General features: G+C 56.0%; 1 protein-coding gene across 11 annotated transcripts in view; it reads left to right on the top strand.

The window, feature by feature from the left end:
• Positions 1 to 873: 873 nt before the first annotated feature.
• The window catches only part of SEPTIN8 (septin 8), a 26,773-nt gene continuing 11,668 nt past the window's right edge, over positions 874 to 15,978 (top strand). The window contains exons 1-6 of one of the 11 annotated variants that reach the window (XM_082378980.1): positions 874 to 1,525; positions 2,068 to 2,190; positions 12,703 to 12,823; positions 13,870 to 14,065; positions 14,414 to 14,594; positions 15,595 to 15,756. In XM_082378980.1, the coding sequence (XP_082235106.1) occupies positions 1,496 to 1,525; positions 2,068 to 2,190; positions 12,703 to 12,823; positions 13,870 to 14,065; positions 14,414 to 14,594; positions 15,595 to 15,756 (813 nt within the window). In that variant the 5' untranslated portion in view covers positions 874 to 1,495. Of the gene's footprint in view, positions 1,526 to 2,067; positions 2,191 to 12,702; positions 12,824 to 13,869; positions 14,066 to 14,407; positions 14,595 to 15,594; positions 15,757 to 15,978 lie in introns of all 11 variants that reach the window. The other 10 variants (XM_082378979.1, XM_082378976.1, XM_082378982.1 and 7 more) reach the window with 10 other exon arrangements.

The following is a 15,978-nucleotide window of genomic DNA, read 5'->3' as shown; positions in this document are numbered from 1 at the left end:
GTTTAATCCTGTGGCAGAGGTACTATAATTATTCTCAATTTTAGGATGAGGAAAGGGAGGCACAGGTAAGTAAATTGCCTAAGGTTAAAAAGCTAGCAAGGGATGGAGGCAGGGTTCTAACCCAGGTGGTCTGCAGTAGGCTCAGCTCCATTAACCACAGCTTTGCCCATTTCTTGTAGATAACCACAGTACAACGTGTGAAACACCACGATAGGGAGGAACAAAGTGAACACACTGAGTCAGAAAGGACCAGTGGGACATCAGTTCACCTTAGTGAGTGTTTGCCCTGGAGAGAAGGGAGGGGAAAGCCACTTCAGGGTGAAAAGCCAGGTGTGCCAAGTCCAGATATGGTCTATGGGCACCTTCAGCCAGGACAATTTCCTGAGTCAGAGGGATAGGGTGGCTTGTTTCAGAGAGAAAGGCAGAGGGAAGGGAAAGAAAAAGAGGGTTTCAGAGGATTTGGGGCTGGATTTGATATAGTCAGTGAAAAGGACTAGAGCCCCCTGAGGCCTTTGGCTTGGGCAGAGGTATTCGTTTCCTAAGTTTTGTGCACGTTTTGAGTAGTGAGATTAGCAGAGAGAATGTGCATGCATTGGGAGCCGTAGTCTTCTATGCACAGTGCCCAGACTCCATTAAGACATCGCCCCAAACCCGTGGGGGCAGGCAGGGTGACGGTCACTTGCAATCTGATGTCTTCGCTGTCGAGCTCGGCTTTTATTGCACGAATCCCGAGTCTGAACTTCGCATCCTGAGCATTTGTTGCGCAAGAATCCGAAGGCTGGTCCCTGGCCCGGGAAGGTCGCCCGGCCGGACGCGCGGGTCCCGCCCTGGGTGCCGCCCTGGCTCGGACCAGAGCATCAGGTGGGGCCCGGGGTACGGTCACCCGAGGCTGAGGCGGCCTCTCCTGGACCCGACGGGCCGCATGCAGTCCGTCGACACTCTGGCGGGTGGTCCCAGTGCATTTACAGGCTCCGACCGGGTGGAGGCGGCTTGGTGGGGGAGACCCCTAGGGCGCACGCAGCACTCCAATCTCCTCCGCACGGAGCGGACTTCCTAGCGCGCGGGAGCGGGACACTCCCTCCTGAGCTCGGCTCCAGCCTCCCAGGGACACGCGGCAGGCCGGCAGGCACCGGCCCCGGCCCCCCGGGCACTGCCCTCCCGGTCCCCCAACTCGGGGACTACAAGTCCCAGCAGTCCCCGCGGCCGGCACCTCCCGCCTCGCATCGGAGACCCCCGGTCATCCCAGCGGAGGGGCTCGGGCTGCGCTCGTGGCCGGGCCGGGCGGAGAGACCGGTCCCGCGGGCGGGGGCGGGGGCGGCTCCGCGGCTTCTCCCGCCGCCGCCGCCGCCGCCGCCGCCAAGGGGAGTTTCCAGGAAGTGGCCATATTGGATCCATTCAGCCGCAGCCGCCCGGGCGGAGCGCGTCCCGCAGCCGGCTTGTCCCCATCGCGGCCCGGGTGCTCGCCCCGGCTCGCCCGCCCGGTGCGGAGCTCGCCATGGCGGCCACTGACCTGGAACGCTTCTCGGTGAGGGCCCTGCTGGGCCGCGGCGCGCGCGGGAGGCGCTGGACGCGGGGAGGGGGCCGCCCTGCAGCTGGCTGGGGTCGCGAGCCGGACTGTCAGCGCCGCGCGGCCGGGCCTTGACGCCGGGCGGGACGGGGGACACCGGAGCGGGCTCTTCGCAGCGCTAGTCCCGGGTCCCAGGGCGTCGGGCGGGGGCGCCTTGCCGGGAGGCTGGCGGGGTCGCCCCCCTTGGGCAAAGAAGAGCAGACCTCTTTCGCGGAAAGGAGCAGATAAACACCCGCCTGGTCCTGGCCAGGTCTGAGGACAGACTGGGGCCCCGGGGGCCAGAGGGGAGGATCCAGGATACTCCGGACCCACTTCTCCCTAGTGTTTCTGCACGGCTGAGATTCCTAGCCGCGCAGGTGCTGTTGGATGGGTACAGCCGGTGAGGATGAAGCCCTAGGGATCCTAGGAGTCCCTCAAATGAGCCCAGGGCAGTTGCAGACCTGGGTCCTGAAGACCACGGCCTTCTTCTTCCCGCTCCACTCCCCACCCCCCCACCCAAGCTCCCGGATCCTGGGTGCGATTCCAGGCAGGTCTGGCCTCAGTGGTCGGGTCTGAAGCAGCCATTCCCCAGGAACTGGAGGGATTCCAGATTCAGCCCAGTGGATGTTTGGGCCCCAATCCAGGTATGCCTTCTGCAGGGCTAACGTCTCTGGTGGTCCCTGTAGAGGTCTCTCTGGGCCTGAGCCAGCCAATAGCCAACTTCCCAAAGGCTTTCATAATTCACCCAGGGGAGAGGGGCCTTTTGGGGATTGTGTCTGCATGTCCCCTGATGTCTAAGGCTGGATTTGGGTGTGTCTGGGAGGTTGGGCTGTGACAGTGAAGGAAGCTGTGTCCTCTTGCCGGCATGTGAGGCCCTGATCAGTGGTAAGGGGGAGGGAGGGCCCAGGGATGTTGGGGGTAGGGGGGAAATGCTAAATATGTGACTGATAAGGAACTGGTTCTGGGGCTAAATAAGGGACTCTGGACTTATGTAATTAATGCTATAAATATTGTCATCTGAACTTATATATGTAAATTTTCTCTTTAATCTAAAAATGTTGGTCTACTTTGGAAATATGCGTAATTAAAGCAGGAACTCTTGGTTTCATAATTTTTAGACTTGGGTGTTTTATTCCCATTGGAGAGGGGCCTGCGAGTCAGTTCAGTAAGTTTAAATACAGGAGGAGCAGATTCAGAGGTTGGGCAAATCAGAGATTCACCCTACCCCTGCACTGTAAATGGGAATTTATGTACCCCAGGAGGGCTGTGCATGAATCCCAACAGACCTACTGGTTAGCTGGAGGCCGAGAGAGCTGTGTGTGTTTGTACATCTCTGCCTGCGTGCCTGTGTGCATTTTCTGTGCCCAGCTGACCAGAAAGTTATGTCTGGGTCTTTTCTGTCTGTGGCCAGAGGTTACTCTAACAGTTGGTCTTGCAGGTGGGAGCAGTATGTAGAGTAACTAGAATCAGACTGCCTGATGTGAATCCTAGATTACTGCTTGTTGGCCTTGTGACCCTGGGCAAGTTGTTTAACCCCTCAATGTTCTCATCTGTATAATGGAATAAAAATACTACCTCCCTCGTAGGGTTATTGGAAGGATTTAATGAGTATCCAGGCGAGGTGCTTAGAGCAGTGTCTGGCACATGGTAAAGACACAATAAATAATACATGTTACTTAGTGCCCACGTGGATGTGAAGACTGGCCCTGTGTGTAAGAAGGCAGCAGAGAATGAGCTTGCTCCATTACACGATACCCTCCCTAGGGGCTCCCATCACTACACTCGTCCAGAGATTATCCTCAGAGGCTGAGCTGAGAGGCCTAGCTGCAGTGCCAGGCCTTGGGCTGGAAAGGCTCTTCCCCTCAGATTCCTGTGTTTGCTCTTAAACCATATCTGCAAGGATTTCAGGTATTATCGCCATGGTGGGCTGAGGCACAGAAAGAGGATTGACTCAAATAAGGATGTACAGCCTGAGCTCAGGGGCCTTGGTTACTGTGCCAGGTTAAGCTGGATGGATGGACACCTTCCACACCCTTCACACTCTGAGCTGTCAGCCTATTGGGAGGACATGGACACGGTTGAATTTGGGTGGAGACCTTGGGTTGGGTTTGGCCTGAATTTAGGAGTTTGGACTCCATTCTCCTCTCCTGCCTCGTCATCCTGGGAAAATCATTTCTTCCTTTATCTTGCTATAAAGTGGCAATAACCATACTGATATTCTTCAAAGAGTTTGTGGAAGATAATTGCAGTCTATGGCATGTTTGGAGATATGTTTATGTGTCTCACTTGCTGCAGGGTTGAACTGGGTGATGAGCAGTGGCGATGAGGCTATAATCTGGTTGAGCTGTGGTAGGTTGACACTGCCCCTCAGGCTAGCTCGGTGGTCAGACCAGCCCAGGAGGGCCTGGGAACTGTCCCAACCTGGAGCTTAGATGAGCATATGGAATGGTACTTTGAGGTCAGTGTGTGCTGGGTTCCTATTCTCCATGTAGCATGATATAAAGACTGCAGGCTCAGCAACCTTTACATTTCGGCTGGGCCTCGCTCAATCCTAGATCAGCCATGGGGTTACGGTCGAAATCTCCTAGGATGTGCATGTCTGGGACAGCCCTCTGGGGAGTCTGTTGCCTCTTGCCCTCCTTGGGCAGCCAGACTCCTGTCCATTCTTGCTCTGCCCCTCCTCCTTAATTGGTCCCAGACCCTGGGCCTTACTCTTTGTCTGCCCCAGGGACCATCTCCTGTGTTTTTCCTGTCAGAATCTCATGGGGCAGGGTTCAAACTCTATAGCGAGGGAGGATTGAGGGCCCAGGGAAAGTGGAGATCTGAGGGGGAGAGGGAAGAAGCATGCAGCATGGCAGCCTCGTGCCTGGCACTCCTCCCAGCCCATCACTCCCCCCACCCCCATCTCCGCTTTATCCCCAGCACCATCTGTCACTTCCGTTGTCACCCCTGTAATCTTGACACTTCCCCAAGAAGCAGGCTATCCAGAGAGTGCCTACTCTGTCCCTGAGGCAAGAGCTGGTGGGAAGGAATGTGGGAGGCATCCCAGTGGGCCTGTCACAGAGTGGTGTCTCCCTGTCCTGTAAAAATGACCAGTAACCTCCTTGTTGAGCTGTTCTGAAGGAGAAGTAGGAGCTGAGCAAGGTACATCTGTGCAGCTCTCAGTGCCTGGTGGTGTGGAGGGGTCATAAGCGAGCGCCAACCTGCAAAGCTGCAGCTCCACCCCCTCCCCTTGGGAGGTGGGTCTGCCCTGCCCTGCCCCCCTCATGGGCATCATACCATTGCAATGGGTGCTCACTTTAGAAAGGTCTGCCTGGGATCTGGACTGGAATGGGTCAGAGCAGGGAGACTGATGGGGAGGCATTGGTGATCCAGGGGAGCACATGAAAAGGGACTGACCAGAGTAGGAACAGAGAAGGTGGCAAGAAGGAGACTGACCACAATGCCAACGATGCAGGAGAACTGATGGAGGCTTGGAGCACTGGGCCAGATATTTGTCAAAAGCTTTGGATGGCAGGGAGGGCACTGGATGCTGTGTCCGTCATCTTGTTGATGCCAGCAGCCCACGGTTGGGTGAGATGCAGACTCTGGTCATTGGCAGGTTTGGGCCTGAGACCCAACCTCAGCCCCCAGTACCCCTTGAGATGACAGAGAGGGTGGAGCCCTCTGAGTTTTGAACCCTAAGATGCGCTAGGTGGAGGTACATATTTGGGGCAGTAACTAGCACGAACGTTTCTGTGGCTCCGGTCCAGCTACCAGAAGGAAGCCGCTGCAGGATGACAGAGCAAAGGGCCTGAGGACTGGCTGGTCTCTATGTGTCCCCTGCAGCCTCTCCAGTCTTCCTGCCTCTGTGCTGCTAGGTTGGGTCTCAGAATCCCCAGTCATGGCCCCCAAGGCACAAGCTTTGCCAGACAACTAGATATGGAGCTATGCAGGCAGGAGGGAGACACATCTGCCAGGGGAAAGGATGCCTCCCAAGGTCAACATGCCCTCGTGATAGAGGTGTTCTTTGCTAGAGCCATCTGCATCCTCAGGGCTCACGTGAGGAACCATGGCTGGGAAGAGGTGGTGGAGGACAGGGCAAGGGGCATCTAGGCTGTAACATCAGTTGCCCTGGGTGGTATTGGGGCAAATTAGATATTCTCCTCCTCAGAACACATGGCTTCTAGATAGTTCTTGACCCTTATCTTGGAAGCCACATCAGAGGGACAGACCAGGGGAGGAAGGAATAAGAGCCTATTTCAGATCGTAGGTGCTGGCCACTCTCTGAGGGGCCTCCTGGGCTTGGGCCACCTGAGGGCCGGGGTTCAGGAGGGGCTGTGGGCCATGGACCTAAGTCCACTCACCAGACCTGGCTGTGGGGCCTGGGTACGAGTCTGACACTCTGCCTGGTGCTGGGGTGAATGGTGCAAGCAACAGAGAAGTACAGCAGTGCTGCCCCGAGCCTCTGCTGGCCCATGTTGGTGCCCATGTATTTCTCTGCCCCTTCCCAGTACCGGCATCCATTCTGGGGTAGGAGGGGGCCATGGTCACCTTTGCTGCCCACATTCTTCTTTCCAAAGGTGGGGTCTCATTCACTGTGGAAAATAGATTGCCTCCATCCTGCAGTGTCCAGACAGCTGTGGCTTTCCCTGCTGTGGGGAAGTAGGGGGCTGCTGCTGGAGCCCCTGAGCCAAGTAGGAAAGTATGAACACCTGGGGTTCCAGTACCTTCTGTGGCCCAGAGTGCCTTCCCTATCTGCTCTGTGGTGGGATGGACCGTTCCCTCCCACGGGAGGGATGACATGACATCCCTGTGTCCTAGGCCTGGGGCGAGGTGGGTGGGCCCAGAGACCAGTAACTGTGCTCTTGGCTTCTTGGAAGCCTGATTTTGACATGAGAAGTGTGAGATAAATCATCCCAAATTACTGAGTGGCAGTCCTGCTGTCTGTGTGCAGAAAGAGGCAGGAAAGTGCCTCTTAGTGAGACAGGGAAGCAGAGAAACTGGAGTATTGAGGTCAGGGCATGGGGTGGCCTCAGTCTCCTGGGGGTACTTTTGCTCCCAAAGTCCCTTCGCTTCCCAGGATGGGGGAGAGGATGACTGGCCTTGAGAGAGTGACTGGTGGTCTCCTCCTGGGGCCCAACTGCCATCTTGCCATTATTACCTCATCTGCCACCATGCTGGCACCATGAAGGCTGATCCTGGCTTGCGTCTTCTCCCCAAGTTTGTTGCCACCTTAGGAGAGAGACCCTTTGGTTCTCAGGTGCCCTCTTGATTGGGGACAGGTATATTCTGCCTCTGTTCTTCCCTCCTGGCCCAGGGTAGCAGCATTCCCACCCCCACCCTCCCATGTACATCCCTGTAGTTATTTCCCGTAACCTTTGACCTGGGCTTAGAGGCTTGCTGTGGAATCCTGGGACCAGAGCCTAAGCCTTTCCTGGGAAAATTCCTAGGATTCCTCTCGGACTCAAGGACAGTTGTGCTATGACCATGGGTTCTGGCCAGGGGCCTCTGCTCTGGCTATTTAAGGCCCAGGCTGCTGAGAGTAGCTAGAGCCAGGGGTAGGGTGGTTTGTGCCAGGAACACAGGCGGAGAGGGCTCCCAGTGGCGCAATGACTCCTGGGTCCACTGCACAAGGACTTTATAGGGCCCCCCAGAGCTGGAGCTCTCCTGGGGAAAAGGCTTCCTGTCTGCCTGCTGGGTGCTCAGGACAGTGGGTACTAGGCATGGGAGCCTGGGGGGAGAAAAGCATCTGAAGTCCAAGGCACTTGGAGAGGACTCTGTGGAAGACCTGGGGTAGGGGCTGCTCTTTGCCTGGGATTCAGGAGCCAAGTACACTAATGGTGGGGTGCCACCTCTACTCCCACCCCAACAGCCAACCTCGTTTGGGAGGTTTGATCTCGGGGGCTTTTTTCACCCATAGCTTCCTTGGCTCTATTGGTTCAGACGTTCAGCAGATTTCCACTTTCTTTTGGATAAAATCCTGTTTTTGTGGGCAAGTGCGAGACATGGTTTCCCCCCAAATCCCACCTCTCTTCTTGGTAAAAGGGGCAGCTCCTTTTGTCTGGTGTTTGGGGCTGCTCCAGAAGGCTCAGACAGCATTTCCTGGTCAGGAAAAGGATGTCCTATTTATCCACTGGGCTGCATAACAAAATGCCATTCTCTACTTTGTTCTGGACGACTGGGCATGGAGGAACACAGTCAGCCTGAGCAGTTATTATTTTGGTTGTTGTCTTTGATGTGCCAAAGAAATGATGACATAGAAGCCCAGAGCCTGGCTTAGGAGCCAAAGGCTTGTTAGTGATTAGAGAGGGGCCCTGTGGAGTTTCCCATTGTGTGTGTAGAGCTCAGAGCTGCCAACTCTCTATCCTGGAGATTTGAGGACACTTTGAGCCTCCTGAGCTGGCACCCCTGGGAGCTGGGTATGTGGAAAGGGCCAGAAGCAGCTGGGTCTGCCTCTCACCAGGGTCCGAGTTAAGTTGTCCAGCCTGAAGGCTCCTCCCACAGAGCAGTCTCCTGTGGGGCTCCATGCCCAAGAGTGCAGACTGGGTGTTTTGTCCTTCCAGGTCACCATTCTGCCAGACCCGGGGTTGCAGACTGTCAGGCCATGGGTCAGGTCCAACCCCCAGAGACACTGAGTTGGACCCTCATGGTATTCTCCGTTGGTAGTTGTTGTCAACCTTTGAAAACTAGCGGGTTTCGCAAAAAAATCTGGATTTCTAGATTCTCTTTAAAAAATTGGAAGATTTAGTAATGCTAGGTCTGCATTCCCACAGTTGGCTGGAGTCACAAAACCATAGCCATCATGGACCGAGCACAGCCTCTGCAGTTCCCCACTCTTCCTGCCTCTCCCTGAGGGACCCCACACTCAGCCAAGTCACCGGGTCTTTCATCCAATAGGCGGCAAAGTGATGTGGCTGCAAGTGTGGGTTTTACAGTCACACCATCTCCATTTAGATCCTGGCTTCACCCTCCTGAGCAGTGTCATCTTGGGAAGATTACTTAGTCTCTTGGTGCCTCCATTGTCTATTTCTGTACAGTGGGGATGATACACAGCCTACCTCATAGGGCTGATGTGTGGACTAAATGAGATTAAATTAGAGTCACATCTGATAAGCCCTTGATAACTGTTAGGTGTGGTGGTTATTATTGTTGTTACTATCCTGCTCCCCTTCATCCATTTACGTTGCCTGCCTGGCCGTCACAGCCGTTTGAGTTTAGACTGAATTAGACTGAGCCCCTGAGGTTAAGAATCTGGTGTCTTCATCTTTTCATTAGCGGCTGTCCCAATGCCTGGCACACAGTAGATGTGCCCAGCAAGCCTGTGTTGAGTGGCTGAATGAATGAGTTGGGAGCATAGTAAGAGTAGGGGGTGCAGTGCACCTGAGTGGTTTGGGGCATGGGCTTGGCTGCTCTCAAATCCCTACTCTACCCTGATTAATTCTTTAGCTTCTGTGCACCTCAGTTTCCTTACCTGTAAAATGGGCATAATGTCTCTGCCACACAGCATGGGAAAGGGCTGCATAGGAGACTGTGTAAATCACTTGGTTTAGTCTGCACAGGTGGACCTTGGTGAGGTGTTGGTGTCATCATTTGACATCCATTCCTTCCTGTGGTTGTAACACCACTTTTTCCTTCCCTGTCCTTACTCTCCTTGCTTTCTGCCTGTTCCTCTGCATTCAGAGTTTCACTTTGGGGACTGTAGCAGTCAAGATGCTTTCAGTTGCAGGTAATAGATAGCCCCATTCAGCTAGCTTAAACAGTAAAGGGGAGATGTGGCCGGGGTAAAGGGAAAAGCTCAGAGGTAGGGCAGACACTGGCTCTCTCTCCTCTGTGATTTTCTTGGCTCAGCCATCCTCTGTGAGTGGGCTTCAGTCTTAGGCTGGCTCCCCTAATGGTTACAAGATGGTCATAAAGGCTCAATCTGGGTCGCTTGCCTGTGCCTGCACCAATCGTGCGATCATGCTGATTGGCTCAGGACTATTAGGACCCAGCCCTGGAACTGGAGCTGAGGTCTTACCTGACAAATTGCAAGTAACCAGTGAGAGACCTGAAGTTCCTTTCTGAGTTGTGTGAGCTGAGATATGCCAGTGGTGCTTTGTAGGCTGCTGGCTCCTCCTAGGCTGAGACCCAACACAGGTCAACGGAGACACCTGGGCGGGCACCTTGGAGGGAGTGTCTCACCTTGGATCACATGTTGTTGATGCCAAATATAGGATCGGGGAGGTTGGCATTAGTAACAGTCACACCTCAATAGAGCTGGGAGGTCAGGTCAGTCTCCTGAGACCAGGGAACAACACTCTGTCCCCGTGAGGACCAGCGGCCATTCTTCTGTGTGTGGATGTGTGTGCGTGCACGCGTGCTCTGGAGATTGACACTCCTGTGGCCCCCGAGGCTCCTGAGCAGGATCGATTGCCCCAGGTCTGTGGCCCTTGGAGTGACAGAGTGTAGCCTGGGCAACAACTTGGGGACGAAGACCTCCCTGTATGTACACACTTCTCCAGAGAGAGCCCAGCTGTGTGAGTGAAGGCAGGCAGGGCTCGCTGAGCGCGGGTGGGTGGGCTTGTGTGAGACCCCTGAGCGCTGCTCTTAGCCTTTGGAGCCTGGGACTGTAAGAGAGTTGGGGAAAATCAGGAATAGGATGGCCTCTGATTCTGTGTGAGGACTCTGAAGCCGAGTGTGTGTGTGCGCGTGCGTGGCTTCCAGACAGCTGACTGGGTGGGTTTTGGCGGCAGACTACAGGATGTTGGATTGCATCCTGATTGTGTCACCCTTGGAAGAAGAGGATGAATAAACACATAGCCTTCTCTGCAGGCACAGCACGCCTTAAATTTTGGAGATTTTCATTCTCGCCTGAAAAAAAAGCCCTAGACTGACTGTTCTGTCCTCCATTTGATCCTCAAGCTGCCACGAGCAGGTGGAACAGAGACCGAATAATGAAGCTCTGTGTAAGGTGGGCAGATACCCCTGATGCTGTGGCAGTGAAGACAGTGTTCAGTAATTTATAAGTGGTAGTGTTGTCTAGCACATTGGACATAGTGGTGGGAGGGTGGGAAGTGGGAAAGCTGACCTCCCCCAGCCTGCAGCCCACTTCAAGGGGCTCATGGAACAGTTGGAGAATCATGATGCATAGAAAAAGGACAACTAATAGTGCAAGGAAATGGGGTCACAGCCAAGTGAGGGGTCTGGAATGTGAGTACTTAGGGGCCAGGTCAAAGCAGGGGCCAGGGAAAGGTAGAGTGAGCTCTGGAGCCTGGGGAAGGTGTCAAGTTTGAAAAGTATATCCAGAGATAACCAAATGGGCAGGAACCAAGCCTGTGAAAAAGGCCTCAGATGGTAAGGGGCCTGGAATGCCATGCTAGGGGGTTTGAACCAGACCCAGCACTTCCTATGCTCCATTTACTGGTTTTGATGTGGCTACCAGTGAGAGGAAGCTGCCTTGGGGCCTCTTTGTTGTTATGTTTGCAGCCCTGGGGGGACCTGGGCTTGACTGGGAAGGTTGTGACTCAGTCCCCTGGGGATGGGGGCAGGGAGAAAGGGTCAGCTATAAGAGCAGAGGCTCTGTTGAAAGAGGGTCATTGGAGGGAACCGCTTAGGGGTAACTCTGACTTGTTCAAGGGGATAGTACAGCTGCCCGGAGGGGCCACGTGGGGTCTAGGCCGCCCACACACACACTTGGGAGTCTTTGATGCAGGGATGCCGTGACTGAGCTGGGGGAGGGGCCTGGAGGAAGGGGCAGGTAGGCATAATTGATGAAGAAGAGAGGGTTGGGTTTGAGTGCCAAGGGGCTCTGGTTGGGAGGAAAGAATGGTCAGAGGGTTCAGGCTGAGGCAACAGGCTGCGGCTGCAGAGAGGTCAGGGGGAGCGCAGATGCTCGGGAGATCCCTGTGCTGGAGGGCAGGGAGCCAGGGCCCTACTCTCTGGTCCTCAGCCCCCTCTGCTCACTGTGCCTGTACCCACACAAGGGCTGCCACTGTCCTAATCAGTGCTTCTGGGACTGTCTTCAGTTGGGCCTGTTTCCTCCCCTCTGGAGCTGTGAGCTGGATGGCAGGATGAGACTCAGACCCACTGTCCTGTCCTGTCCTGTCCTGTCCTTGCTCTGTCTAGCTGGCAGTCAGGGCAGAGGGGCTTGGGAACAGAGGAGGCATGCTTCTGCCCTACACGGAGCTGTCTGGGGCCTGCCCTTGAGAGGACCCAAACCTGGGAAGGATGAGCCTGGGAACCTTCCGTCAGAGGACAGCATTCCACCCCCATTCCCAGGGAAGCAAAGAATCCACACAAATTGGAGCCTGACCTTGACCCTCTGCTTTGGGTCCCGGTGGGTTCTTTTTATAGTGCTGTGGGCCAGCTCACTGGCCCCTGCCCGCTCAGGACCTGCTGCTCGCCTCTCTGGGCAGGCCTCCACATTCTCATCCAGAATCCTCTGTCTAAGCAACTAGGACTGGGGTGGGGCTGGGAGGATGGCAGGAGCCAGAGCCTGGGAGTCCCTACAGAGTACCACTGAGGCCTCAGAGTCACAATGCCCCAGAGACCGGTCCTGAGACCCAGCGGTGGGTCCGAGTGAGCGCCGGCCCCTTCAGCAGGGCCCACGTGTGCATTCCATGCTTGGGTGTGTGAGGAGCAAGGGGTGCCCCTGGAGGACTGTGAGCCCAGCCTGATGGGAGAGGCCCCCCCGATAGTGCGAGTGTGAGGGGGTCAGGCCAGACCTGCCTCTGCTTGAGTCCTGCTTCAGTAGGAAGGGGCCGCAGGAACATACACACCCTCTAATCTTGGCCTTTTGAAATCTTTGTTTAAGATCCAGGGACCATCTGGGGCCTCCTCCTGGGCAGGAGGGCAGGTGAACCCTCAGGTAGCAGCCATAGGTCTTGGGGCCACCTGCCAGGAGACACCTCAGGCCCTCAGGTAGACATTCCTCGCCAGCCCAGAAGGAGCAAAGCCACAGGTGAAAGGGCCTTTTCCCAGATAGAGTCATGGGTCCTGAGGCCCTGGGGCTCCCTCTGTGGAAACTTGGCCTGGAATTGGAGCTCTGATGCACTCACGATGCGTCCTGAGATGTGCTGAGAATTGAGACAAGGTTGGCGGCGGTGGCGGGGGGGGCGATGACTCAGGTTTAGCCTCCCCGCTACTTGGCCCCTCTTCCCTAGTGGGCTCACTGCCTCTCTCCTCTCTCTTGGCAGAATGCAGAGCCAGAGCCCCGGAGCCTCTCCCTGGGTGGCCATGTGGGTTTCGACAGCCTCCCCGACCAGCTGGTCAGCAAGTCGGTCACTCAGGGCTTCAGCTTCAACATCCTCTGTGTGGGTGAGTGTCATGCCTGGCCAGGGGGCAGCCTCAGACAGAGGACGGACGCGGGTCTTCTGGGAGACGGGGCGCTGCTGCCCTGACCACCTGTTGAGCTGCAAGGGGACCTCCCAGGCAGAGTGACACTTTGGGGGGTCAGGACGAGGCTTTGGTGGGTGTCTCTGCCAGGGTCAAAGATAGAGGTGGAGCCAGGGCCTGATTCAGGATTGCCATGAAGAGTAAACTTGGAAAGAGTAAAAAGCTTGGAAGTGCTTTGAGTGTTTATCACAGTGGTTGGGATCCATTTGTTTGTTTGTTTATTTAAAAAACAGTCATTGTTGTTCCTACTATGTGTCAAGGACACTATGGTAAACCAGACTGTCCCTGCATTACAGTGTTATGTAGTAAGAACTCCAGTACACATCTAAACAAATACAGCCCCCAACAGGGAGGCTCTGGAAGGTTCCATGAGCCTCAGGGCCTGGGGCTCCCAGAGGGGACAAAAAGCTCTGCCAGACCCTCTACAAGTGCCCAAGCCCTGGCATCTGCCAGGCTGTGGGTGCCCCTTGGAAAGCAGCCTTTCCTGAACCTCCCCCCTCCCATTAAAGCTTCATGAAGTTGGGGCCACCCACAGCAGGTGGGCTGAGCCACTGGTGGCTTCAGACCCTGACCCTGCTGGCCCCATGACCTTCCTGGGCCCAGGAGGGATGGCGTGCAGAGCAGGTGACCGGGTCCCGTTGAGGCCAGCAGAGGCCATTGTCTAGTGGTATCTCACAGCTGCCTGGCTTTGTCTCTTCCCCACGCTCTGAGGAAACACCTACACACCCCACATAGCCACGTCTTATGTCCAAGTCAGCCTTTTGGGTCTTCCTTCCACGTATTATTTCTGAGGCCACTGAGAAGGGATGGTTCATGGGGTTGGGGACAGTGGGGATGGAGTGGGAGACCTGCCCCCTTCTCTTGTACGGAGGCCGAGGGTGCCTGAACCCCACCTGGCTTACCCAACAGCCAGGGACAGCCCCAGTTCCAGCCTTTGACATCCCCTCCGCCCACTCCTTGCCCCCCAGGGGAGACCGGCATTGGCAAGTCCACACTGATGAACACGCTCTTCAACACAACCTTTGAGACCGAGGAAGCCAGTCACCATGAGGAGTGTGTGCGCCTGCGGCCCCAGACCTACGACCTCCAGGAGAGCAACGTGCAGCTCAAGCTGACCATCGTGGATGCCGTGGGCTTCGGGGATCAGATCAATAAGGATGAGAGGCAAGCGGCGGGAAGGGCGGCCCGCCTGGTCTCTTCCCCGTCCCTCCACGTTGGCCGTGGTTCTAACTCTCTGCCTGAGTGCTCTGCACTCCCCACTGCCCCAGACAAGTGACCAAGCCCGCACTCCACGGGGGCCAGGGGAGGTCCGTTAGGAGAATATCTAAGGTCCTGAGGACCCCTTGGGGGACCAGGAGAAGGGGTCAGCCACCTGTACCCAGACAGGGATCCCCAGGTAGAAGCTGTTCATCCCCACAGAGAGGAGGCTGGTGGGCAGCCTGGCTGGGCTCCAGGCCTTGCACCGCGGCTCTGCTGCCTGCCTTCCAGTGACGGAGCCGTCTGTAGTTACAGGCCCATAGTCGACTACATCGACGCGCAGTTTGAAAACTACCTGCAGGAGGAGCTGAAGATCCGCCGTTCGCTCTTCGACTACCATGACACGAGGATCCACGTCTGCCTCTACTTCATCACGCCCACGGGGCACTCCCTCAAGTCCCTGGATCTGGTGACCATGAAGAAACTAGACAGCAAGGTCTGGCCCCCCTCCAGCTGATTCCGTGGGCTCCCCATCTTCCACAGAGGGGGGGTGTGGTTGGGGGCTTGCAGACAGCCCCCTGGGCTTGGTCCTCTCTGTATCTTCTCTTGCATCTGTCCCTACAGCTCCAGCCAGCCCCCATTGCTCTGGGCTCTTTCTCCAGATCTCTGTCCCCTGCGTCTGGCCCTGAGCCCATTCCTTGCAGCTGAGTTGATTCTTATTCTCAGCCTGCTAGCTCCTGGCATCCTCCCCATCCCCCTAGAGTTACCTCCCCACCTCGCCCCTGTCCCTCTGCCCCTCTGACCCCACCTCCCCAGAGCATCCCAATTCTCTGCTCGTTTTCTCTCTCTCAATTCCTAGTTCCTCTGCTGCCTCCACTTCCCCTGTCCTTCCTGCCGTGGCTTTCCCTTGGGGTCCTCCTGAGCACAGTAGAGACAGGAGAGTTAAGCCCCAGAATTAGAGTAGGAATGAGGAGTGGGTATTAAAAGGGCAGCTTCATGGGAATGACAGGAATGGCATGGGGTCCTGGAGGGTGTGCAGCCCCAGAGTCACCTGTCAGCTCTCACGTGACTGCTCCCCCCTCTCAGGAGTTAATTTTCACTGTGAACAATGGGATGACCTTGGCCTGGGAGATTTTGAGGTCTTCCTGTGGCTACTGCTAATGGGTCATCTAACCTGCTTTGGGGGCGCTCAGCCCCCTACTGCTGGTCCTGTCAGGCCCCACGCTGGTTAAGACCTTCAGAGCACTCTGGGTCAAAGCTGGGTATGCCCAAGGGACTAATTTGGGGCTGGGTGGAGGTTTGGGGCAGCCAGGGCTGTAAGAAACACTGCAGCCCATCAGAATGGCCCCAGCTGGCTGGGTTCAGGCCAGGACACCCCTTAGGAGCAGCTCCATCTCTCTGGCTTCCTGCCCGTCTGCCCAGGGGTGTGGCCTGACCAGGGCTCTCCACAGTCAAGGAGCAACTCACCTGCTAACCCCTCTCCTCGATCCTGGCAGGTGAACATTATTCCCATCATCGCCAAAGCGGACACCATTTCCAAGAGTGAGCTCCACAAGTTCAAGATCAAGATCATGGGTGAGCTGGTCAGCAATGGGGTCCAGATCTACCAGTTTCCCACGGATGATGAAGCTGTTGCAGAGATTAATGCAGTCATGAATGTGAGTGTTGGGCAAAGGGCCTTGGGGCTCTGGGGCCAGAGGGCTTGGAGCCGGCCCCAGGCCACTCTCTTTTCCTTGGGTTTCAACCTTAGCTCTCCAGGAAAGATGGGTGGGCATCTGGGAGCTGGCCAGTCCTGCATCCTCTGGACAGGGGATGGGAAGAATTGGGTATTGGGTTGGTACTGGGGCTTCCCCAGGTTTAAGTTTCCCAAGGTACGAACT

This window comes from Balaenoptera borealis (genome assembly GCF_965194805.1).
Source record: "Balaenoptera borealis genome assembly, chromosome: 2".
NCBI lineage: Eukaryota > Metazoa > Chordata > Mammalia > Artiodactyla > Balaenopteridae > Balaenoptera > Balaenoptera borealis.
This window is presented reverse-complemented; position numbering and strand designations above follow the sequence as displayed.